General features: G+C 38.4%; 1 protein-coding gene across 1 annotated transcript in view; it reads left to right on the forward strand.

Moving 5' to 3' along the window:
* LOC128649817 (rod cGMP-specific 3',5'-cyclic phosphodiesterase subunit beta-like) overlaps positions 1-19,836 on the forward strand; it is a 124,832-nt gene that overhangs the window by 3,188 nt on the left and 101,808 nt on the right. The window contains exons 2-3 of the mRNA XM_053703292.1: positions 16,160-16,312; positions 18,091-18,180. Of these exons, the coding sequence (XP_053559267.1) occupies positions 16,160-16,312; positions 18,091-18,180 (243 nt within the window). The remainder of the gene's footprint in view (positions 1-16,159; positions 16,313-18,090; positions 18,181-19,836) is intronic.

A 19,836-nucleotide genomic window follows, 5' to 3' on the forward strand; every position in this document is an offset into this window, starting at 1 on the left:
GGTATACATTGCAATATACTGCTCCAAAATAAAATCACCCATAGATATTGCATGATTTCTCTTTAAGCTGGCGAGTTTTTGATCGTCATGATTGTAACTATCACTACATACATCTTCATAACCGTTTTTTTAAATGGGGTCACACATTTGTGAGTTCAAAGGAATCTATTGTAATCCAACTACATCTTGATCATTGCACAACAATCTGAGTGTCATTTGTATATTGACATGATCGGAATACTGAGCGTGTTTGCTCAATGACTAAATTTACACTTTTTAATATTTTAAAAATATTATATTTTTAAAGGGACACACAAGTCAAAATAAACTTTTAGGATTCAGAAAGAGCATGCAGTTTTAAGACACTTTTTATATACACATGTGCACAAGCTCACAGTGTATACGTATACTAGTCTGTGATTGGCTGATATCTGTCACATGATACAGGGGACTGGAAAATGGGAGAAAAAATAAATTTGTCAGAAAAAAAAATCTACTGCTTATTTAAAATTCAGAATAGGGGGCCCATTTATCATCGGCCGAATAGGGCCAGATACATCTGTTTCCGTGTGAGCCTTCAGGCTTGCCAGAAACAGGAGTTAAGAAGCAGCGGTCTTAAGACAGCAATCAGCCCGATCACATATGATCGGGTTGATTGACACCCCCTGCTAGCTGTTGGTTGTCCACGAATCTGCAGGGGGCGACATTGCACAAGCAGTTTACCAGAACTGCTACTGCAATGTTAAATGCTGACAGCATATGCTGTCAGCATTCAGCAATGTCGGGCGGACATGATCGCTACAGCGGATCATGTCCGTCCGACTCTTAATAAATCGGCCCCTAAGTGTTAAATTATTGTCTTTTTATTATGCAATTGTTAATTATGCAATTCTACTGCATTGTGCAGTCCTTTAATATTTCCTTTTATTCATTTTAAAAGCAGCATTTTCCAATTTGGTGTGATATATTTATTAAAACAATAAGAAGACTACAGATTTCTATTAGAAGGACTAAGGTCATGTTATAAAACTGGATTGTAACAGCACTGAAACTCTTTGACCTTGGTCAACAGGCTTTTAAATTAAATAAAGCCTCCTTTGTGAACCCAAAGTCCAACCACATTCACGACAGTGCATTTTACAGTTATTGTGCCTACATTATTAAAATCCCATTCTCAATGGTGTGATTGCAATTAGAAGTTCAATATTGTTATTAGTAATTAAATCTTAATCAGAGATATGTTCTAGTGATGCAAATTTTCTCTTAATCTGATGTTTACATAACCTATTATGATGCTTTGCTGTATCAGTGGATTGCCTAGGTCATGGGTGTCCAATCTTGGTGCTCCAGAGATTTTGGAACTACATTTCCCATGATGCTCAGACACTGAGCATCAGCTGGATGAGCATCATATGAAATATAGTTCCAAAACCTCTGGAGCACCAAGGTTGGACACCCATTGTCTAGGTACAGGTAGCCCTCAGTTTACGCCGGGGTTAGGTTCCAGAAGGAATGGTTGTAAATCGAAACCGTTGTAAATTGAAACCCAGTTTATAATGTAAGTCAATGGGAAGTGAGGGAGATAGGTTCCAGGCCCCTCTCAAAATTGTCATAAGTAACACCTAATACATTATTTTTAAAGCTTTGAAATGAACACTTTAAATGCTAAACAGCATTATAAACCTAATAAAATAATTGCACAACACAGAATATATAATTAAACTAAGTTAAATGAACAAAAACACTTGCTAAACGGCATTATAAACCTAATAAAATAATCACACAACACAGACTTCAGTTGCATTTTTCTGCAAACAGTTCTTTCTATGCATTCCAATCTGGACTGATTTATAGACAGGAAGATCTTGCTCCTTTGAAATCTGCTCGATAGCTCAGGTCTGGTTAAACTGATTAATTTCAGCTTGCTTGGCTTTGCTGCAACACAAGCGGACAGCTCCACCTACTGGCTATTTTAATAAATGCACTGCTTCTCAATGCTTTTCAATAACAGTCACATGACTTGAAAAAAAGGTTGTTATTCTGAAACGGTGTAAATTGAACCGTTGTAAAACGAAGGCCACCTGTATTCTGTAAATGTATATATCTTGTCTTTACTCAGTGGTCCAATAAAGTTTACATTTTATGTGATAACACAACTGGTAATATAGAATCTATATCTATATAGATTTCTGTCTATATAAATATGCCAGTGCTACATTTTGTGAATCATTGTTTGTTAAAGGGACCGTAGAGCCTCAAACAGTTCTCTCTAATCTATTAAGTGTATCATTTCTATATTGTTTATGCTTTTTTTGTTCATTAAAATATTTGTTTTCAAACAACTGGCTAACACAATACTCTAGAAAAGTATTCTACTGTATGTATCAAGTTCATCCTCACATAACTGTGATTGATAAAGATCACACGGTAATAATGAAGATTAAAAATACAATAAATGCAAATTAGTTAAATACACCTGTTATTTTTTTTAAATTAAATTGTATTTAAAGGGACACTGAACCCAAATTTTTTCTATTGTGATTCAGATAGAGCATGCAATTTTAAGCAACTTTCTAATTTACTCCTATTATCAAATTCTTTTCATTCTCTTGATATCTTTATTTGAAATGCAAGAATGTAAGTTTAGATGCCGGCCCATTTTTGGTGAACACACTGAGTTGTTATTGCTGATTGGTGGGTAAATTCACCTACCAATAAACAAGTGCTTTCCATTGTTCTGAACCAAAAAAATAGCGTAGATGCCTTCTTTTTCAAATAAAGAAAGCTAGAGAGCGAAGAAAAATTGATGATATGAATAAATTAGAAAGTTGTTTAAAATTGCATGCTCTATCTGAATCACGAAAGAAAAAAAATTGGGTTCAGTGTCCCTTTAAGTGCCCCACAAGTTACAAGGATTAATAGTAAATACTTTGGACTTATCCTGTGCAAACCTCTATTGATATTGACAGTTGTACAGTTGCAGAACTGTATTTATCAATTGTAGGTCATGACACTATGCACTTGAGCTGTGCAAAATTTGAGTAGTTCAAGCAATGGACACGAGAGATGTAGCCACTAGTCTCCTAATGATTGTTGCAATAATGTGGGACAACCCCCATTGCTGCTGTTGTCCCCTCTCCAATAGCAAGTCTTAAGTTCAACAACTTTTATATTGAAAACAGCTGTTTTTGCTCATTAAAACCATCACCTTTTCTTTTCAAGGGCATGCCCATATAAAAAGGGTGAGGCTGCAGGTAAAGCAGACCTGCTCATGTTACTTCTGTCTAAACACACAGCCTAATAATTAGGTACTGAAATATCTTTATGTGTTCTACTGTAGTTCCTCCCCATTTTCTTTTAATTCTGAGATGAAAGGCCCAAGTATGACCTCTACACTCATGAAGAAGGAAAAGCTTGTTGAGAGATGGATTTGTAATTGAACTTTCTGGACTTGCTATATTTGTGTAATTCCTCTTGTACTGTATGTATACTTTACTCAAAAACCCAATACAAAGTATTTAACAAATGATCTCTACATAGAAACCATGCAGAATTGTAAATTTAATCATTAAGGTTTCATATTATTCACACAGGAATTTAGTATTATTTAACCTTATTTGTATATACAGGTGTCAATAGGTAAACAAGAGACAATGGTCTTGATTACAAGTGAGGCACTATTGTTAGCGCAGGTCGAGAAACTTGTATGCTTATTACAAGTTGAAAGTAAACGTTTTCACTCATGTTTGTTGGGTTTGCGTGACTGGAGACCTAGCGTAAAATGTAAGAATTAAAAAAAAAAGTGCACCAAACACAACATAAATGCATTCAAATATACACTCATATATACACTATCTGATAAAGATTATTCATATAAATTTTAATACATTTTTTAGTAATGAGTAAAAGATATATGGTATATGACAAGGTGCGTGCTATCTGTTGCCCTGGGAGGCTCTACCCACTTTGACAACTTTACAGTGACTGCCTATGCGTGCATATGATGCATATGAACTGTTTGGATACAGCGTTAATCCTTTGACATGTGTTACCTGAACCGGCTTGATTACTTGTAACAGCCTTTGCCTGGAGTGACATCACACTGGGAGGTGTGTCAGGAGATACTGAAGCTGGACTGCGAGTGTGGAGCGGCAGGGAAAGATTCTGAGGTCTCAATATTGCTTGGATCCCCTTGATGCCACTGGCCATTCCTTAAAGTCTTACAGTAAGGTGACTGGTGATGTGTGAGGTCATATGTGGAAAAGGAAGTAAGTGAAGAGTTCCCTCATTTTTCTGTCCTGCCGTGTCAGCTGGGACCTTGAGTGCGGTGTTTACCGTGGTCCATTTCTAAATGCCGGTTTACATATCATGTTGCAAAGGAAACGTTTTATGCTGAATAACAAACAAATGATTTAAAGTGTATACTTATATTTTCTTTTTCCTGGCCAGGATTTTTTTCTTGTGCACGAAGATATGCTCATGTTTATATATGTGGACTGTTTCTACTTTAGGCATGTTTATTTATATTGTGTGGTAGCTCTCCCTATACATTGGGTAATAAACAAGTTTGTTTAAAGCTTGCACCTGCGTTATCCGTGTCACATAATTATTTGATTAATTGTTTCTAAAAGAGTGCTGAATTCCCTAATTGTGGAGGTAAAAAGCTCATATACCTCCACTCTTTCTATTTTGTTTTTAATATATATATATTGTGACAGAAAGCAAGGCCTGGTTATAAATGGAAGATATTTAAGACCAAGCATTGTACATGCTATTTCTCCTTTCAGTTAAAACCCCAGGGAGAAAGAGTGTGTATTTGATTATCCCAGACAGCTGTGAAGCTGTCCAGCAGCTAATCACAGGTGTGGCTAATTAGAAGTTGTGAAGGTTTAAATAGCAGCCTCACTTAGGCCTTGAGAGAGAGATATACAGCTACAGAAGCTGGTGTGTGTGTTTGTTACACTGTGTAAAAGACTTTTGTTCCTGTGAACTGTAAAAGGACATTATTTTTACAAAGCACTTGTGGAATGCTGTGAAGTGCTGGGACACATTTAAAAGCACTTAACTTTGCTGCAGAGGAAGGATTTCCCTCTTTTGAAAATGAACTGCCTGTTTGTTATTGCTGTGAAAAATAAAGCCTTTTAAACTACAGTAGATTGTCCTGTGCTGCATTTGTGCCCTAGAAGACCGTGGTTAAAAGTGTTCCTGTCACACTTGGTGGAGAATACGGGCAACCACGTTGTATGTCTGTGGGCATAATAATCTACAAGCAACATGGAGGAAGTCATTAAAGCTTTGATCCATTCTAATGCTATACAGCAGGAGACTAACAGAAAAGCTGCTGAAAATAGTGCAGCACTGCAACAGTTGGTCTTGGCCCAGTCAGAGAGTGCTATGCTGCTGGCTAAATCACAGAAGGAGAACACTGAATTGTTGATACAACAGATGGCTGCTGTGCAAGCTGAGACATTCAGGAAGACCCGGGAGGAGCAGCAAAGTGCTACACAGACTCTGCAACGAGAGGTTCAAGCCATATCAGAAAGACTGAACTCTGAATATGTTGGTGGCAGCCAAGGTTCCAGAGTAATAAGGGCTAGTCATTATCTTCAAAAAATGACAGCAGCTGATGATGTTGAGGCGTATCTTTTGGCATTTGAACGCACAGCAGAAAGAGAAAAATGGCCAACAGTTGAGTGGGCGAGTATACTTGCGCCATTTCTTAGTGGTGAACCTCAGAAGGCCTACTTTGATTTAGAGCCAGCACAAGCCGGTGACTATGAGAAATTGAAAGCAGAAATCCTTGCACGCCTGGGGGTGACTTCGGCAGTCCGTGCACAAAGATTCCATTCCTGGATGTTTTCATCTCATAATGCTGCAAGATCCCAGATGTTCGACCTTATACACCTTGCCAGGAAGTGGCTGCAACCAGAGGTTAATTCGGCTACCAAAATAGTGGAACTACTGGTGATGGACCGGTTTCAGCGTGGATTACCTGCTTCCCTGCGGCGGTGGGTTAATCAAGGTGATCCTCAAACAGCGGATCAGTTGATTGTATTGGTCGAAAGATTTATAGCTTCAGGAGGAGTTTTGCAACAATCTTCAATGGATCAGCCCCACAATCCCAAGTCCCAGAGCTCTACAAGAACTGGTAAGACTGTTCAGGGGATAAACGAGATAAGAGAGCAGCAGGTGTATAGGCAAAACACCAGAGACATTTCCCCAGGAATTAAGGAAACATTTAAATATAACCAACCTGTAAGATGTTTTAAATGTAATGAGGTTGGGCATATTGCTAGAGACTGTGATAAAGATGAATTTATGGACTGTAATGTTGCACATTCACTATTGTCTAATAGCAACAGCTCTGTTAATAATGATTCCCATTGGTGTACTGTGATGGTTAATGGTAAAGTGTCTAGGGCTTTGCTTGATTCAGGAAGTATGGTCACACTAGTGGCTAAATCTTTAGTACCAGATGCAATATTAGATTATGGGGAAAAAATGGGAATTATCTGTGTTCATGGAGATAAACGGGAATATCCTACAGCTGAGGTGGAGATTGAGACTCAGTGTGGTAAATTAAAATATTGTGTTGGTGTAGGACCAAATTTAGCCCATGAGGTGGTGATAGGGAGAGATTTTCCAAAATTTCTGGAGTTATGGGAATCTCCAGAAATATGTCAAACTTCTGATATTTATGTATTTCCTTTCTCTGAAACTGATTTTGAAGAGGGTTCCATTGAAAAGGAGAAAAATAAGATTTATTGCCCTATGCCTGTATTAGTAGGTGATCAACCTTCTCAGAGTAATGAAGTACCAAGTACTAGCTCGGAAAATATTGATGATTTGATAGATCTGGTTGGTGGCCCTGGTAATTTTAAAAAAAAACAATGGGAGGATCCAACATTGGTAGAGGCAAGAAATAATATCAGGGTTATAAATGATGTTGTGACACAGCCAGGAAATGTATTACCCTATCCTTATTTTGAAGCAGTTAATGATTTGGTATATCATGTAGAGAAGAAAGGAACAGACATTGTTAAACAACTTTTGGTGCCCCAGACTTTTAGGAACACTGTTTTAAATCTTGCACATAACCACATTCTAGGGGGGCATTTGGGAGTTGAGAAAACCAAAGAGAGAGTTCTTAGAAGGTTTTATTGGCCAGGGATATTTGTAGCCATCAAGGATTATTGTGCTTCATGCCCTAAGTGTCAACTTAAAGCTCCTGCTAAAGATTTTCGTAACCCTTTAGTGCCCTTGCCTATAATTGATGTGCCTTTTGAAAGAATTGCTATGGACTTGGTGGGTCCGTTGGTTAAATCTGCTAGAGGACATCAGTATATACTGGTAATCCTTGATTATGCTACACGCTATCCTGAGGCAGTTCCCCTTCGTAACAGCTCTGCAAAGTCCATAGCAAAAGAACTCATGCTAATGTTTAGCAGGGTCGGGATACCTAAGGAAATTTTGACAGACCAAGGAACTCCATTTATGTCCAGGGTTACAAAAGAATTGTGTAAGTTGTTTGGCATAAAACAACTAAGGACCTCAGTATATCACCCTCAGACTGATGGTTTAGTAGAAAGGTTTAACAAAACTCTCAAAAGAATGCTAAGAAAGGTAATTGACACAGATGGGAGAAATTGGGACCTTCTGTTACCCTATTTAATGTTCTCTATCAGGGAGGTTCCCCAGGCTTCTACAGGTTTTTCCCAATTTGAACTGTTATATGGGCGGCATCCCAGGGGATTACTAGATATAGTTAAAGAGACTTGGGAGCAAGAGACAACACCTTATTGAAGTATTATTGAACATATTTCCCAAATGCAGGATCGTATGGAAGCTGTCATGCCCATTGTAAGGGAACATATGGGAAAAGCACAGGAAGCACAAAAGTACAGCTACAACCGTAATTCTAGAGCCAGGGTGTTTCAACCTAGGGATAGGGTGTTAGTTCTGGTCCCTACAGTTGAAAATAAATTCTTGGCTACTTGGCAGGGCCCATATGAGATAATTGAGAAAGTGGGTGATATTAATTACAAAGTAAGTCAGCCAGGGAGAAGGAAACCTGAGCAAATATATCATATAAATCTGTTAAAACCTTGGAAAGATAGGGAAGTTTTAGTTGCCTTAAAACCTACAGAACTCCCTGTCACTGAACCAGAGGTAAATATATCAGAAACCCTATCTGTACATCAGAAGCGAGAGGTCAAGGATTTTATTAGAAGAAACAAAGAGGTATTTTCTGTGGTACCGGGAAAAACTAATGTTATTAAGCATGACATAATAACAGAACCAGGGAAGAAGGTCTGCCTTAAACCCTATAGGGTCCCTGAGGCTCGTAGAAAGGCTATTAAACTGGAGGTAGAAAAAATGTTAAAGCTTGGGGTAATTGAGGAATCACAAAGTGAGTGGAACAGTCCAATCGTGCTTGTTCCAAAGCCGGATGGTTCATTAAGGTTCTGTAATGACTTTCGTAAGCTTAATTGTGTTTCCAAATTTGACACCTACCCAATGCCTAGAGTAGATGAGTTAATAGAAAGGCTAGGAAAAGCACGTTATCTCACTACAATTGATTTAACGAAAGGGTATTGGCAGGTGCCTCTCACTAGTCAAGCAAAGGAAAAGACAGCTTTTTCAACCCCAGAGGGCTTATTTCAGTATACGGTGTTGCCATTTGGTTTACATGGGGCCCCGGCAACATTCCAGAGGATGATGGATAGAATTCTGAAACCCCATGTTCGTTATGCGGCAGCATATTTGGATGATGTTATAATTTATAGTACAGATTGGGAATCCCATCTTCCAAAAGTTGAAGCAGTACTTGATGCAATACGGTCCGCTGGGTTAACTGCCAATCCTGCAAAATGTACTGTTGGTTTACAGGAAGCTAAGTACTTGGGTTATACTATTGGTAGAGGATTAGTTAAACCTCAGACAACAAAAATAGAGGCCATACAGAACTGGCCACAGCCTCTAACTAAAAAACAAGTAAGAGCATTTATTGGGATAACTAGTTATTATAGAAGGTTTATCCCGAATTTCGCTACAATTGCGGCACCCTTGACGGATCTCACAAAAGCAAGGGCCCCAATTATGATAAAATGGTCCCCAGAAGCAGAACAAGCTTTTAAGCAGTTGAAAGATGCCCTTTGTGCCCATCCAGTTTTGGTAACCCCCAATTTCGCTAAAGATTTTATTGTACAGACAGATGCCTCTGATGTTGGTTTAGGAGCAGTTCTCTCGCAGGAGTGTCAGGGAGAAGAGCATCCTGTCCTTTTCCTAAGCAGAAAACTTATTTCACAGGAAAAGAACTATTCTATAGTGGAGAAAGAATGCCTTGCCATTAAGTGGGCTTTAGAGACCCTTAGGTACTATCTGTTGGGAAGAAAATTTAAATTAATAACAGATCATGCTCCTCTCACATGGATGAGTCAGAATAAGGAAACAAATTCAAGGGTTACTATGTGGTTTCTTAGCTTGCAACCCTTCAATTTTACTGTTGAGCACAGGGCCGGTCTTTTGCAGGGCAATGCTGATGGTTTGTCTCGGGTACATTCATTGATGTCCATGGTCGCTCAACCCACTGGGTGTGAGCTGGGGGGGAGGATATGTGACAGAAAGCAAGGCCTGGTTATAAATGGAAGATATTTAAGACCAAGCATTGTACATGCTATTTCTCCTTTCAGTTAAAACCCCAGGGAGAAAGAGTGTGTATTTGATTATTCCAGACAGCTGTGAAGCTGTCCAGCAGCTAATCACAGGTGTGGCTAATTAGAAGTTGTGAAGGTTTAAATAGCAGCCTCACTTAGGCCTTGAGAGAGAGATATACAGCTACAGAAGCTGGTGTGTGTGTTTGTTACACTGTGTAAAAGACTTTTGTTCCTGTGAACTGTAAAAGGACATTATTTTTACAAAGCACTTGTGGAATGCTGTGAAGTGCTGGGACACATTTAAAAGCACTTAACTTTGCTGCAGAGGAAGGATTTCCCTCTTTTGAAAATGAACTGCCTGTTTGTTATTGCTGTGAAAAATAAAGCCTTTTAAACTACAGTAGATTGTCCTGTGCTGCATTTGTGCCCTAGAAGACCGTGGTTAAAAGTGTTCCTGTCACAATATATATATATATATATATATATATATATATATATATATATGTCTAAATATGTGCATGTGTGTGTATATATATATATATATATACATGAGTATTTATGTATTTACAGTATATGTATACAGGTAGCCCTCAGTTTATGCCGGGGTTAGGTTCAAGAAGAAATGGTTGTAAATCAAAACCCTTGTAAATTGAAACCAAGTTTATAATGTAAGTCAATGGGAAGTGAGGGAGTTAGATTCCAGGCCCCTCTCAAAATTGTCATAAGTAACACCTAATGCATTATTTTTAAAGCTTTGAAATGAAGACTTTAAATGCTAAACAGCATTATAAATCCAATTAAATAAACACACAACAAAAACATTTTTTTACTTGCATTTTTCTGCAAACAGTTCTCTGCATTGTTAGCATGTTAAATAATATTGGGTCTGCACCTATTCTATGCATTTCAATCTGGAGTGATTAATAGGCATTTAGGCACCCCTTACCTCAAGCAGCTGGACAGGAAGATAATAGGGAAGTGGCTGCTAGATCTTGTTGCTTGAAAGCTGCTTGATAGCTAAGGTCTGTTCTGTATACACAGATTCATTTCAGTCTGCTAAATTGCATAACTTTGCTGCAACACAAGCAGAAAGCTCCACCTACTGGCTATTTTAATTAGTGTACTTCTTTTTAATGCTTTTCAATAGCAGTCACATGACTGAAAAAAAAGGTTGTTATTCTGAAACGTCGCAAATTGAACCGGCGCAAACCGAGGGCCACCTGTATATATTTATATATACATACATACACACATATTTACACTTATATATATTTATACACATGTATACACATACATAGATAAATATATATGCGTTTGGAGCCCTTTCCACCCAAATACCTTAAAACATGAAAAATAACTTTTATTCAATTTGAATATTTCATAATGTGTTTTACTTTATATTTGTTAACTGCATGCTTCATTAAAGTCTATAGGAAAAAGAAGGTAACTTGGTCACAATATCAGAAGTACTAAAGTTAGTGCATCAGGTTTTGCTTGAGTGCAAACAATTTTCAACTTTCAACTTCCAGCGCTGTTTGCACCTGATCGAAAAATATTTTGGGCGCCACTTATAATATAGCCCAATATGTGTTGTTTATGGAACAAAGGAATTACCATACATTTGAGATGTCTGTGTGTCTTTATACATTGTGTATTTTGTAATATTGAAAAACACCAATAAAAAAGATTTAAATATAAAAAGTATTTAATACAAAAATCAGAGAAGAATAAGACACAGTATTGTACAATCAGATATTACTATTCCTAGGAGTAAAGTTATATCTGTTCATTTTAGAGGGATAGAAAGATCTAAATTTTAATTTACATGGGAGCATTTCAATTTTAAATAGAATATTTTTTGCAATACTAGAAGAATTAACAAAAATGCTTCTAGTAAAAGTAATTACTGTTTTTCAGCGGCATTACAGATACAAATCCAAAATTCCAAAATCCAAACTTATTCTGAAATCCAAACTTTTAAATTAATATTTTAAAAAAATAAAATTTATCAAAAATGTACTATACACCTGTAAGTCACAACAATCTTCTCTGTCTGTGACTTTGGTATGGTTTTTGTGTTCTAAAATCCAAACAATAGTTTATATTTATTTAGAACAAATATTAGCTTTCTGATTACAATACTGTACTATTTATACAAAAGTATTAAAGGGACAGATGGTACTATAAAATGATAAATCATATATATAAAAGTCTGCAATATATTTCATGATTTATGTTGTCCCCTTTTCCTGTAATTCCATTCTGAAATTGTGAGCTTTTAAGTTCCTGTTAGAAATGGAAGTGCAGAACACTGTTATATTCCACACAGCCATTGGCTGCACACGCTAGTGAACTTATTTATACCTTCTCTAATTGGCCATAACAGAGAAGGTAAACTAAGTTAGAACATGGCAGCTCCCATTGTTTTATAGATACTAAGGCCTCTAGTTATCAAGCCGTCGACTTTCTAGCATTCGCCGGCACCAATACGCTTGCCTAAGATCGCATAACATCGCTGCCGCAGACCTGAATACGTTCGCCAAAATTATCAAGAAAGCTGTCAAAAAGCCGTGCACCATGTATGGGGCGATAAGCACTGTTGTTAACTAACAGTCATCGACCTCGCTGCTCATCGGCTTATTCGCAGCTTTATTGGTACCCTGTCACTAAGCACCCACACTATACTAAACTGTTTACCCCCTATACCACCGCTCCCGGACCCCCCGCAACTAAATAAAGTTATTAACCCCTAAACCGCTGCTCACGGACCCCGCCGCAACTCTAATAAATGTATTTACCCCATAAACCGCCGCTCCCAGACCCCGCCGCAATGAAATAAAATGTTTAACCCCTAAACCGCTGCTCACAGACCCCACCGCAACGAAATAAAATGTTTAACCCCTAAACCGCCGCTCACGGACCCCCGCCGTCACCTACATTAAATTTTTGCCCCAAAGTAATCAGCTCTATTACCTGTAAAAAAAAAAGACAATACCCCCCAACATTACAACCCACCACCCACACACCCAACCCTACTCTAAAACCCACCCAATCCCCCCTTAATAAAACCTAACACTACCCCCTTGAAGATCACCCTACCTTGAGACGTCTTCAACCAGCCGGGCACAAGTGGTCCTCCAGACGGTCCGAAGTCTTCATCCGATCCGGGCAGAAGAGGACCTCCAGACGGGCAGAAGTCTTCATCCAGACGGCATCTTCTATCTTCATCCATCCGGCAAGGAGTGGCTCCATCTTGAAGACATCCGATGCGGAGCATCCATCCAGACCGACGACTACCCGACGAATGAATATTCCTTTAAATGACGTCATCCAAGATGGCGTCCCTTGAATTCCGATTGGCTGATGGAATTCTATCAGCCAATCGGAATTAAGGTAGGAAAAATCCTATTGGCTGATGCAATCAGCCAATAGGATTGAGCTCACATTCTATTGGCTGTTCCAATCAGCCAATAGAATGCGAGCTCAATCCTATTGGCTGATTGGATCAGCCAATAGGATTGAAATTCAATCCTATTGGCTGATTGCATCAGCCAAAAGGATTTTTCCTACCTTAATTCCGATTAGCTGATAGAATTCTATCAGCCGATCGGAAATCAATGGACACCATCTTGGATGACGTCATTTAAAGGAATATTCATTCGTCAGGTAGTCGTCTGTCTGGATGGATGCTCCGCGTCGGATGTCTTCAAGATGGATGAAGATAGAAGATGCCGCCTGGATGAAGACTTCTGTCCGTCTGGAAGTCCTCTTCTGCCCGGATCGGATGAAGACTTCGGACCCGGCTGGGTGAAGACGTCTCAAGGTAGGGTGATCTTCAAGGGGGTAGTGTTAGTTTTTATTAAGGGGGGATTGGGTGGGTTTTAGAGTAGGGATGGGTGTGTGGGTGGTGGGTTTTAATGTTGGGGGGTATTGTCTTTTTTTTTACAGGTAATAGAGCTGATAACTTTGGGGCAATGATCCGCAAAAGGCCCTTTTAAGGGCTATTTGTAATTTAGTGTAGGGTAGGGCTTTTTTTATTTTATTAGGGGGATTAGATTAGGTGTAATTAGTTTAAAATTCTTGTAATTATTTTATTATTTTCTGTAATTTAGTGTGGGGGGGGGTTTGTACTTTAGTTAATTTTATTTAATTGTAATTAATTTATTTTAATTTAGATAATTAATTTAATGATAGTGTATTGTTAGTTGTAATTTTAACTTAGGTTAGGATTTATTTTACATGTACTTTTGTATTTATTTTAGCTAGGTAGTTATTAAATAGTTAATAACTATTTAATAACTATTGTACCTAGTTAAAATAAATACAAACTTGCCTGTAAAATAAAAATAAACCTTAAACTAGCTACAATGTAACTATTAGTTATATTGTAGCTATCTTAGGGTTTATTTTACAGGTAAGTAATTAGTTTTAAATAGGAATAATTTATTTCATGATAGTAATATTTATTTAGATTAATTTAAATTATCTTTAAGGGGGTGTTAGGGTTAGGGTTAGACTTAGGTTTAGGGGTTAATAAATTTAATGTAGGTGACGCCGGGCTCCGGGAGCGGTGGTTTAGGGGTTAATAAGTATAATGTAAGTGGTCGCAGTGTAAGGGGGGCAGATTAGGGGTTAAACACTTTATTAGAGTTGCGGTGGGCTCCGGGAGCGGCGGTTTAGGGGTTAATACATTTATTAGAGTTGCGTTGGTATAGGGGGGCAGATTAGGGGTTAATAAGTATAATGTAGGTGACGGCGGGCTCCGGGAGTGGCGGTTTAGGGGTTAAACACTTTATTTAGTTGCAGCGGTGTAGGGGGGGGCAGATTAGGGGTGTTTAGACTTGGGGTACATGTTAGGGTGTTAGGTGTAGACATTCCCATAGAAATCAATGGGATATCGGGCGGCATCGAACATAAGCTTTCGCTGCTGTCAGACTCCTATTGATTCCAGGGCGGCAGATTGAAAACCAGGTACGCTGGGCCGGAATAGTGGCGAGCGTACCTGGTAGTTTTTTGATAACTTCCAAAAGTAGTCAGATTGTGTAGAACTTACGTTCGGAGCAACTGTAGTGACGTAACCATCGATCTGTGTCGGACTTTGCCCGGGAGATTGTATGTTACGTCACTATATTCTACTTTTGCCGGTCTTTAGGGTTTAATCAAGCTCACCACAAATACGCTGCGGAATTCCAGCGTATTTACGGTTGGCAACTTGATAAATAGAGGCCTAAATCTTTACACTTATTTTGTCAATATTTTAACATCTAATTAAACTTTAAAAAATACATCTACATGTTGTTATTCTCAGACTTATCTTTTCTTCGAATGCATTATTCTATGAAGCTGTTATTTAGTGTTTAATGTCCCTTTAAAAATGATATAAAACTACCTTTAGGTTGCAGGTGTAAGCTGTATTATGACATGTAAATATTGTCCAAATGACATAAGATATTGTTGTTTCCACACCCTCTCCAAATTGTCTGATTTTACAGACATAAATATTAAAAAATCCAAACTATTTCGTATTCCAAACCTGTTCCGGTCCGTGGCAGTTTGGATTATGAGGCCGATTTATGAAAGTGCAAGCGGACATGATACAATGTAGCGTATCATGTCCGCCGCACATCAATAAATGCCGACAGCATATGCTGTTGGCATTTATCATTGCACAAGCAGTTCTGGTGAACTGCTTGTGCAATGCCGCCCCCTGCAGATTCACGGCTAATCAGCCGCTAGCAGGGGGTGTCAATCAGCCCGATTGTATAGGATCGGGTAGATTGAAGACCGCAGCCTCAGAGGCAGTGGACAAGATATGGAGCATTGATAATTCGGCCCCAAAGGGTTTTCTACCTGTATCACATATGCTGTGAGGGTCCGTGCACCAGTATTCAAACATCACACTTTTCAGGGAGACAGCTGTGGCTTGTATGGCACAAATTAAGGCTACACAGACATGACAATATACACCACCGCGAGAGCTCTGAGCTTAAAAACGAGTATATGGGCCCTCGCAGGATATGTGCGTATGCCACTAAAAAACAGTAGTAACTTTTACTAGAAGCATTTTTGCTAATGGAAGTTTACTTTTAAAATGTTTCTATTATAAAATGTAAATGCACACATGCACACATATTCATTTTGACTTTTCTTTTTACCCCTTTTGAAGTTTAATACAGCAACAAGACATACATATTTTTCATATTTTGTTTATTTTGTAATTACATTTTTTATTGATGAGTTTTGTATATCTTAGTTACAACAAAGTGTACTATAAGTGTGCTTTCTGTTCCCAGAGAAATATTATGTCTGAAATAAATTCTTGTTTGCCATAGTAACATGCATTGCAGTAGTTTTTGTCTGTATTGACATGCTACTTTGGGAGGTCACGTGCACCTGTGCACCTATGGAGGAGCTTCCACTGAACACTACTCTACCGTAGATGTATAATATTAAAACTAAATGACTGACATCATTTCGCTATTATTTTTTTCTCTTTTGACTAGTTTCAAGCATACAGCAAATTTGCAGATGAACTTACTGAATATGACACAAAGAACATACTTGCCACCCCAATTATGAATGGTAAAGATGTCGTTGCAGTTATCATGGCAGTTAACAAGATTAATGGACCATTTTTTACTAATTATGATGAAGATGTAAGTATGCTTCTATTTTATACCAGTTGTATATGTTATTTAAGATGATTTTGTAATTATATTCTTTTTTTATATCTCTGGTTACAAAATCTTTACTATGGGGCCGATTTATTAAAGTGCGGACGGACATGATGCAATGTAGCAAATCATGTGCACCGCACATCGATAAATGCCGACAGCATACGCTGTCGGCATTTATCATTGCACAAGCAGTTCTTGTGAACTGCTTGTGCAATGCCGCCCCCTGCAGATTTGTGGATGTCAATCAGCCCGATCGTATAGGATCTGGCGGATTGATGTTCTCAGTCTCAGAGCAGGCGGACCAGTTATGGAGCAAGCCTGAAGGCAAGTACGAAAACAGGGGCATCAAGCTCCATTAGGAGCTTGATAATTCATCCCCAATGTCTTTTGGTTCTTATATTTACTCTCAATGGTTTATATGTGTTTTTAGTATTTTGACTTATATCTACACATTTATGGCACTGTTTTCCTCTGTCAAGCTTGTTAATGAGTAGATTATTTTATAGCAAAATACATTAATATATAACTAATGATTATTTTATAATTATGTGCTAAAATAAATTAATATATTTGAATTAAAAAACATAAATACATTATTTTTATCAGTCTGGTTGTATATGTTTAGCTTTTTAATGCCAGCCTGGGCACATGACCATGAGTTACAGTTCTGGAATGGTTGTGACTGTACCTGCAGAATTCAAATACATTTCATACCTTCCAGTATTGTTTTACTGACATTTGGACGGCATGGCTGGTGTGTGGTTTCTTGGTGACCTGGATACAGATTTGAGGTGATCTGCAGTGGTGGAGTGTGATGATCCTGGACATAGGTGGTCAATTCCAGGGTTGGTAATGCAGTATTATCCCAAGCAAGACATGGGGGCATATTTATCAAGCTCTGTAGGGAGCTTGATGCCCGTGTTTCTGGCGAGCCTGCAGGCTCGCAAGAAACAGCAGTTATGAAGCAGCGGTCACAAAGACTGCTGCTCCATAACCTGTCCGCCTGCTCTGAGCAGGCGGACAGACATCGCCGCAATTCAACCCGATCGAGTACGATTGGGTTGATTGACACCCCCCTGCTGGCGGCCGCGAGTCTGCAGGGGGCGGCGTTGTACCAGCAGCTCTTGTGAGCTGCTGGTGCAATGCTGAATACGGCGAGCGTATTGCTCGCCGTATTCAGCGAGGTCTGTCGGACCTGATCCGCACTGTCGGATCAGGTCCGACAGACCTGGATAAATAGAAGCCAAGGTATCCAAACCAGGAACATTCAGCAAAATGCAGGATGGTTGAAAGCTTGTAATTAAAGGGAAACAGAAACCACTTCCTTTCGACTGCCTTTTAAATCTTTGGAATAGCATAAACGATGTTATGATCCATCTTTTGGTGGCAACTGGCAAAGGGCAGGAGCTACCATTCACTAGTAGAATCTTCTTAACATCTCTGTAGCATTTAAATTATGCGAACCATGGCACTATTATTGTTGAATGAACAGCCCATAAAACAGGCAAATAAAGATAAAGGAGCTATTTTCAAACAATTAAATACACTCCAGGAGGTAAAATGGATTGTTGTAAATTAAAGGGAAGAAAATGTTACAGTACAATGTCCCTTTAAACATTAATGGCAATTATGTGATGTGTAATCAAATCAAATTTTAGCAAAATATTTTGTGTTCTATTTACAAATGTAACTGTGCTTCTCCTCATATATATTGGATGAATTAAATAACAAATACCAAATTTCTTTTCTTGTTTTAGGTATTTTTGAGATATTTAAATTTTGCATCCTTAAATCTGAAAATTTATCACCTAAGCTACCTACATAACTGTGAGACAAGGCGAGGACAGGTAATTTTATAGTGTCTTTTTTTTAAAGGGATTTTTAAATACCTATTTGGTTTTCACTAAAAATTGTGCTTGTCCAACATACCCAAGAGACATAAAAAAAAGTTAAATCTGTAGCCTAGCTTTTCAAAGTGCTGCAAATTTCTGAAACCAGCTAATTGGTTTGTAGTATTTGTAGGTTAAAGAATTTGCTTCTTGGGGGTAGATTTATCAATCAGCGGTCAGGTCCGCCTTGAACTTAAGTTAAGAAGCAGCGGTCGTAAGATGTCAGACGGACATGATGCGCTACAGCGGATCATGTCCGCCCGACATTTAATAAATCTAACCCTTGGCCTCAATAGTTGAGAGTGGGACAAGTACAATTACTTCACAAGAGCAAAAGGTGTTTAATGTCCTTAAAAATCCATAGTGGAAAGTATGTTAATATTCCAGACGGATACGTTCTAAAGTAGAGAACCAGTCCACTTGTGATGCAGCATTATGTGGTAAAATTTAACATTGCACAAGAGCTCTCTTGTGGAACCCTGGACTCTTGCAACCAATCGCACAAGAGCAGGGCATGTAAATCACTTGAAACAAGCAAGTGTAGGGGTGAATTATAAAATCTGTAGTTGCAGGTTTGCTCATTCGGGCCTACACCGCTAAGCCTCAAAAGCAGTGAATGCAAGTTAATAAATCTCCCCATTAGTAATATTACCTATATTATAGTATTAATTTTGATCACTGGTAACAATAATTGTGAATAGAAGCAATAAATCAAAATGAGAAAAAAAAGGTTCTGATAAAAAAAAAAAAAAAAAAAAAAAAGCTAATTTAATGAACAGCCCATAAAAACTTGTAATGGCTTTGATGGCAGTGAGAGGTTTAAGTTGGCATGTTCTTTGGATAAAGAGAGAGGCATGAAAGGTGACCAAAATTAAACAGTAACATATATAATTAGATAAAAACCAAAAAGATAAAATAGGTAATTGAATAATTAGATAAATAGCAGACAATTAGGGGCTCCATATATTATATAAGCGAGTTGACAAGCTTCTCAACTTAAGAAGTTGTCTGCTCGCCTTCGTGGCATACGGGCAGTGAATCCTGTTCATCCGCTGCCCTTATCTATCCTTACATTCTCAAGTGAGCGAGTAAAGCCTGCCCCATCTCTCCTGCGACTAATCACGTGAGAGAAGGGCCTATCAATCACATGAGCGAGCGAGTTTGAGGTGCTTTTCCTTCACCACCTCAGAGGTCGTGAACAGTGTAACTAGATCACTGCCTCTTACATTACAAGAAGCAGCCTTACATGTGTAAAACTGCCCCACAAGGGCTCCCGAAGAGCTTACGCTGCTTTGTGAATGGAGCCCTAAAAGTGATAGTAAACTTTCCCCTTTGTATAAACAGATCTGGAATATTAGCGATATTTTAGATGGAGTTTAATTGATAAGTTGCAATCAAGATGTGCTACAACTTACTTTCTAATGTAGTACTGAAATTCAGATACCCCGCGCTCCACCCCATTTCAAAAGTAATTTTCTTTGTGAACTTACAGTTTGAACTGTTCTCCAATTGGTGCTCTAGCGATAATAAAAAATTGTGTGAGTGCCGTATGGCTAGAGCACCAATTGAAAAAAGCATTAGCTCACAAAAAAATTACCTTTAAAGGGGGCGGCC

This window comes from Bombina bombina, chromosome 2 (assembly GCF_027579735.1).
Source record: "Bombina bombina isolate aBomBom1 chromosome 2, aBomBom1.pri, whole genome shotgun sequence".
In the NCBI taxonomy this organism is placed as follows: Eukaryota; Metazoa; Chordata; class Amphibia; order Anura; family Bombinatoridae; genus Bombina; species Bombina bombina.